At 37.0% G+C, this 6,953-nt stretch overlaps 1 protein-coding gene across 2 annotated transcripts; it reads left to right on the top strand.

The window, feature by feature from the left end:
• On the top strand, positions 1-3,188 carry LOC121784528 (vacuolar protein sorting-associated protein 55 homolog). 2 transcript variants are annotated; one of them, XM_042182683.1, is made up of 5 exons: positions 1-268; positions 1,225-1,333; positions 1,441-1,480; positions 2,637-2,721; positions 2,833-3,188. In XM_042182683.1, exons 2-5 carry the CDS (start codon positions 1,235-1,237, stop codon positions 3,023-3,025), a joined length of 417 nt encoding a protein of 138 aa, XP_042038617.1. In that variant the 5' UTR covers positions 1-268; positions 1,225-1,234; the 3' UTR covers positions 3,026-3,188. The 2 variants fall into 2 exon arrangements, with proteins under 2 accessions (XP_042038617.1, XP_042038616.1); XM_042182682.1 differs by having other exon boundaries at positions 1,207-1,333.
• Positions 3,189-6,953: the final 3,765 nt, after the last annotated feature.

Raw genomic sequence — 6,953 nt, 5'->3', positions numbered from 1 at the left:
CACTAAACCTTGGCATCTCAATAATCGACGAACTGATACTATCAATCACTCTCGAGCCCCCTCAATCCATTCCAGAAACCCGTTGCTACTGTGTTTCTGCACTTGTTGTTCTGATTCTGATTACTCCTACGCGATCGAACACGTCGCCATTGATCCAGTCCTGTGCAGCGATTGGTAGGAAAATAAACGGAAGCAGTTGATTAAATTCGCGAAACTCGATACCTAGCTTCAGCTGATTCAAATCCGCCACTCGTCCTTGTCGGACCTGGTAAATTCTTCAGCTAAACCTATAATTACTTCTCGTATGTTGTACAATTTCATGGCATGCTTCCATATCCCCATACTTTAATTGCGGTGATTGCGATATCAGGCTTCTGTTTTTGGTTCTTCTCAGATTATAAGGAATAGTTATAGATTTCCATGGTGCTTTAGTTTTCTACATCATTATATTGAGATTGTAAACTATTTTTGGAATTTGATCACTGGTATTGTAATACGGATAAAAATTAGGTAAAAAAAGTGAAGGATGCTAGATTGCTAGTTTATTTCCGTGCATATGAGAGAATGTATTGAATTTAGGTGGCTTCTCGTGTATCTCGAGGTTTTGAGGGCTTTGTGCGAGGCATATGTATATATTGTTTTTCTTAGTTCATTTCGTGTATTATGGGAAAAAGTAACCTATATATTGCTTCATCATGTGAGCTAGAGCTGGTAAAGAAACGTATTGTGAAACTTAACATAACACTGGTATTTGTTTGATAATGTACTTGTAATGTATATGTGTTCACTTAGTTGTAAATTGGTCAATTACGGATCTATTAAATCTCAAGAACTAGTTGATTTGAGCTCCGAAGGGTTGTTATGTTTGGAGCAGATGTTGAACTATCACCTTGCTTTGATGAAAACAAGAAGGTTTCTCTTTATCAGTCTTCCAATAAACACAATTTAAGTATCGGTGCTCATGGAAGCACTCTTCCGTAATTTCGTGGATAAGAAGTGTGACATTTAATCGAGCATATATCACAAGATGATCCCCTTTAGCTGGATCATATTTCATTGCCCATATTTTCATTTTATCTGCTTCCATTATATGCTTATGTAATCCATATTTTTCTTTGTTTACTCATTGATCTACAATGGGCATTCTTATGTAAGATGGAACTTTTTATCATTATCAGAGGTGTAATATCTTGTTAATTTTTTCAGTTTCTTTCTTTCTGCAAGCAAGGGGAAGATGGCAGACCTGCCTCATCATTTGAGATCTTGCTTCCAGTCTGGGAAACTTGCCTTATTAGCAGTTCTTGTCTCAGGAGGGATTGTGCTACAAATACTGGTATTCTTTCACACTATGCATTCAAATCCTATGGCTCCATGAGTTTGGTCATTTATTCTTGTTAAATACTAAATCCACTTTCTTGTTGTGTGATAACACTCCCCCAGGCTTGTGCTTTATACAATAATTGGTGGCCAATGTTAACAGGTATCTCTATTCAGTTTTTCTTTGCTGATATGATTTTCTTATAGAATCATCAGTTTTTGGCATTGTTTCTTGTATGAATATTGAATCCATCTTTTATGAGTTTTTTTATTTCTGTAGGCTGGCATAATTAGTACAGAGGGACCTTGCTTGTTTGTTGCTAACTTGCTAGCACATGTGATCTGCAGTTTGCAAGTCCAGGAAATATTGATGTTTAGTTAAATTGTGAGATTTTCACCTGCACTGTCATCAGCTATTTTGGTGTTAGGTAGTAGTATAAGATTTCCCTGGGCATGGACAGAAAAAGTGGGGAGTAGAGAATATATAGAAAATCCTAGAAGACACTAATGGTAAAATTTTGGAATTTAGATGTGACTCGGTATATTTCACAAGTCTAGAAAGGCATCCTGAAAATTTTCTTCTTAAGTCAAACCTGGTTCGAAAACATCCTCCCGGGAGGTATACTGTATATATATCAACGAAATTATGTTTCCGCACCATAACCAGATGGAACTCATGCAAGTGTTTTTATAAAAAGTTCTTTCAGTTTGCATGCATCTCGAACCTTGGTGGTTGGGATTAACTATGGAATATGAGTTTATGATTCTTAAAAGCTTCCTAGCTTTCTTTCTGTAACATTAAAATTATGAGTTCAGAACTCTTTCTGTACAAAATGGCTGTCAAAATAATTGTTACTCCTATTATGACTGTGCAGTAGTTTGACCTGATTTAAAATGATCTGAACAAATATTTGGTTGGCTGTCACTTCTAAGAGTAATATAACTTGCTACCTTCTACTCCCAGTCATCTTTGCACTGCCAAAATTCTCAAGCTGTTAAAGGTGCTTGTGGAAACCTCATGAATCCATCTTTATTCTATTTCATCTGATCTTTGTGCTAGATTCTTGATTTTTTTGGAGGCTAGATTCTTTGATTTTTGGTGGCTAGATTCTTTGATTTTTGGAGGCTAGATTCTTGATTGGTCACTTTCTATTTTCCCATAGTGAGGCCAAACTGCATGTCTATTGGCATGCCTCTGTTAAACTGTATCTGCATTTTCAAGTTGATACTGAGTGGGGCTTTTAGTTTCCTCTCTTAAGATGCTAGAAGGTTCAAGGTTCTGATTGTTTCTGTACTGTTTCCTTTTCTTTTTTTTGCAGTTTTAATGTATGTACTTCTACCGATGCCTTTACTCTTCTTTGCTGGGTCCAATGCCTCTTCCCTTTATACAGAATCAAGCAGTGGGTAAAGTTTTTTTTTCAATCTAATTGTATTCACCTCGTACTTGTATCCCGATTTACTTGGCTCTAAAAGACTTTTCTGGGCTTACACCTTGTAATATGACCCCTGTTACAGTTGGATAGATGCTACTAAGTTTATGACTGGTGCTTCAATAGTTGGTAGCATTGCCATACCAGTTATTCTCAAGCATGCTGGTGTAATTGGTTGGGGAGCATTAGCAATGGAGCTTTCATCCTTTTTCATATTTGGTATGGCCATTTTGTGTTTTCTTGGGACGAGCGACAATGATGCGTACAGTATGTTGTAAACTAAAGACCAGAAGCCACGTCCTTGATTTTCTTGTTATGATACATGGCCGTGCTAGTAGTTCTGGTTTGTTTTCCATGTCTTCTTGTGCTTCACCATGCCTGCTCTGTAAATACATAAACAATTCGTTTTGCAATCAAAGTTTCTCGATGTGATTATGAATACAGAGGCCAAAACACCCGCGATTCTTTTTCTCATGAATAACTGATTTATGCTTGACCAACATGTGACTGCTGAGATTAGGTCCTCGGCCAGCTGGAGCTAGGATTCTCGAGCTTGGAGTCCACCTCTACTTCAGTAAAGTGACCTATAGTTTGTTACAGGTCAGTTAATTGACACTATGAATGAGTTTTGATTTTAAATGTTTTTGGTTACCGGAATTCGTATGTTTTTAATAGATAGTGGAGTAGAAAGAACTTAGGAAATAATGGAATTCAAGACTCCAGTAACCACTCATGTTTGTCCTCTTAAGTCTTAAAAGCTTTAGGTTGGAGAGAGAGACAGAGAGGGAGGGAGAGAGGTGGTCCAATAATGCAGAATAATGGGGGAAGGGGTAGGGAAGGTGGTGGTGCCAAATTTGCATGGATGGCACTGGTGGTGGTCCATCCACCAACAACACAATCAAGTGAAAACTAGCCATCATCTTATCCTCCCAAACCTTCCAATTATAACATGGAAACACGTTTCGTTCCTTCCCTCGGACGTAATTCTTCTTCGTTCGTTCACGTATTGATACATGGTTTGTGGATATATATATATATATATATAATTGATTGCAACTGAGTTGGAAATTTAGGAATATAGCAGAAATATTTAGGCAGAATGACAGCGGAAGAAATGAGGCATTCACCATCACTATCTCATGCTGCTCCCCCCTCTCTCTCTTTTTGCCCCACACTCCACACACTTGAAAAACCCAGTAAGAAATTTGATCTCTAAAAGGGCATTCTTCTTGTATATCCTTTGTTGGTCTTTAGCTATATAGAAATTTGGTATTGATATAAATAAAGGGATAATAACTATTTAAATCATAAAGTTTGGTCTAATTTCGACTAGTTCGGAAAATTATAAAATTCAGAAAGGGAATGATAAATCATGAAGTTTTATGTGAGTATATAAATGAGAAAAATTGAATTTTGTATTTTTATTTTATTTTTAAAGCTAATGGAATTGGCCTTAATTTTAATCAAATCGTACAAAGCGCAGGACGTGATTGAGCACAGTTGAAAATAGTTGCATCCAAGAAATAATTGATTGTTAACTAGTAACTAGAACAATATTAATATGCTTAGGATGACAGGATCACGCGTCACGCCCATGTATGTCCTTATCTTTTTGTTTTTTGTTTTTATTTTTTCCTCCTTTTTGTTTTGGTGCTTTGATGAAAACGACGGATTAATAATATCAGCCGGATTAATTTATTTTGGAAAACCTAGTTATTTACATGCATTGTTGTCCCAACGACAATCTCAAATTCATTAAAAAGTCTATATCCAAATTTAAAGCATGATGTTGCGGCCGCGTGGGAGCCAATTAGTGGCTGGACGGCCACAGTAGTTGACACATAATCATATTTTATTAATAATTTTGACTAAAGTATTACTCAGTTGTTCATGAAAAAATGTTTTATTTTTGTGCATTCATCAAAATTAATCTAACTATCTCTAGTGAGTCCTTTTAACCATTTTCCTTTATCTCTTTCTCACTTTGTTAATTTTGTATATATTCAAAATTAATCTCCCATGTAAAGAAACTTGCCCCATAGATAGATCGGGTTTAGATTTATATACCTAAACAAATTTTGAGATAATTATCATGTTTGATATGTAAAATCTATGCACTCATTGAGAGCCTGACGGCTCAGAGTGATGGCCTGGGGAAGGAGCCAATCACGACTCCGACCACCAAAGAAACTTGGGAACCAACTCGAAGTGGTTATCCATGAAGTGAAGGCCTGAGGAAGGAACCAACCAACCAACTATGCTCAACAATGGCGTTGACCTTTAAGGGTCATGCGAGATACTATTTCGTTGATACAATGACGTTTCTGCTTCTATGATTTTATCATGGCATGATGAAGAGACAGGGATGCTACTGTTGGTATGTATTATATGGTTGATAAAACATGACTCTCTAGGAGCCACTATTGTCCAATTTCTATAGTATAGATGAGGCAAGTAAATGAAGATATGGAGCAGTGGTAGTAGTGGGGGTACCCACCTCTTGAGGTTGTTTAGGCTCTTTTTCGTTTTGTTTTTCCAAATTGGAATTTACGTTCCAAAATCATAGGGGGGGACCATTCTCATCCCATTGAGACCAGGGCAGCTTGTATTTGTTCCTTTTAGCTTTCCTTTTGTGCAGGGACCACTTCTCTTCAATCTCTCCATCGATCCATCTACGTCGTCGTTTTCTCCCTCTCTCTCTATCCCATCTTTCATCCTCTACTCTTCAAGTGGTCGGTGGTCCCCCTCGCCCCATCTTTCCATGCTACATGCACTATCATACATCGGTTGTATTCATGCTCATGCCTTGGGAATTTTTGGTCTCTCATTCGATTTACCTTTTGAAATCACCATTAGTGAGAATATACCTAATTAATATCCACTTCGCACAAGACAAGGAACCTAATATTTATATCAATATCTTGGCTCTCTTAATTGATATCCACTTCGCACAAGACAAGGAACCTAATATTTATATCAATATCTAGGCGGAGCCAAGGTATTGACGATGAAGTGTTCAAGAAGAAAAGTTCAGACTTTGCCACTGTTAATAGTTGTGGGGTATTTTGCATTAGTGTAGAGACTAGAGAGGAATAATTGGAGGACGAGTAAGGGAAGTTAGAGATACATAGGTGTTTGTCGATAGAAATAGTGTCAACATTAAAAGAATCGGCATCGAGCAAGATGTGGTGATGTCGTCAGCAGTAAGCTGTGAGTGAGAGGTAATGAGATAGATTGGTGCTAGACGACAAATGAAACAAATGTAATATCAGACAAAGAGTGAAGTAGAACTCGGATATTCGAACCAATTCTAATTCATAAAAAGGGTAAAAAAACTACTAAAAAAGGAAAAACCGTGATAAATATAAAAAATATTCCATACACTTCACTTGTAGTGATACATTTTTCTTTGAGATATCCTAGTCAAAATAATACTCCTGCGTTTCTAAAAATGAAAATATTACTCTTTCTATTTAATTCTTTTTCACACTTTGTTATCTCTGCACTTGAACAACACTTCATGCTTAAAAAAATGTTTTGCTTTAATTGAGATCGAAAGAATATTAAATTACTACATATTTGTAGTGAAATTATCAAAGTTTATTTCTTCTAAAAAGTTGTTGGGCCTCACTCCTACTAGCACGGTAAGATGAATTAAAAGTAAATTAAAGTAAAAAAGTGCTAATAGAGTGAAACAAAAAATAAAAAAAGATGTGATCAGATATAAAAAAAATGTGGGGATGCATGGCGGTGGTACAAACTACAAAACCCTTTTTACCTTATACGTGGACCACACACATGTACAATCACGGACCACGATCCAACACATGATCCACGCGGCGAGTTGCAATTGGTTTGGATGAAACGCGTGCTTTTGCTGGTCCCTGTTGGTTGTGGTCCACGCTTGCATCGTCTCGACACGTCGGCAATTAGGTGGCGTCGCTGTCATCCTAATTACTATCGCCGCCTTCCCTTCCCTTCCACCTTTCTTCTGTCAACTGTACTCTCTCTGCGTAGAGATGCAAAACCTGCTCATTTTATAAAAAACCCTCCTAACTGTATTTGTTGAGATGTTAAAAATTCATTATCAAAATCAATAGTCTAGCTGTCAATTTAATTTTAATACTCCATCCGTCCCACTTTAGGAGTCTCAGTTGAGTTCGACACGGGTTTTAAGAAATGCAAAGAAAAGTTGGTGAGTTTTAA

This window comes from Salvia splendens, chromosome 21 (genome assembly GCF_004379255.2).
Source record: "Salvia splendens isolate huo1 chromosome 21, SspV2, whole genome shotgun sequence".
NCBI classification, from domain to species: domain Eukaryota; kingdom Viridiplantae; phylum Streptophyta; class Magnoliopsida; order Lamiales; family Lamiaceae; genus Salvia; species Salvia splendens.
This window is presented reverse-complemented; position numbering and strand designations above follow the sequence as displayed.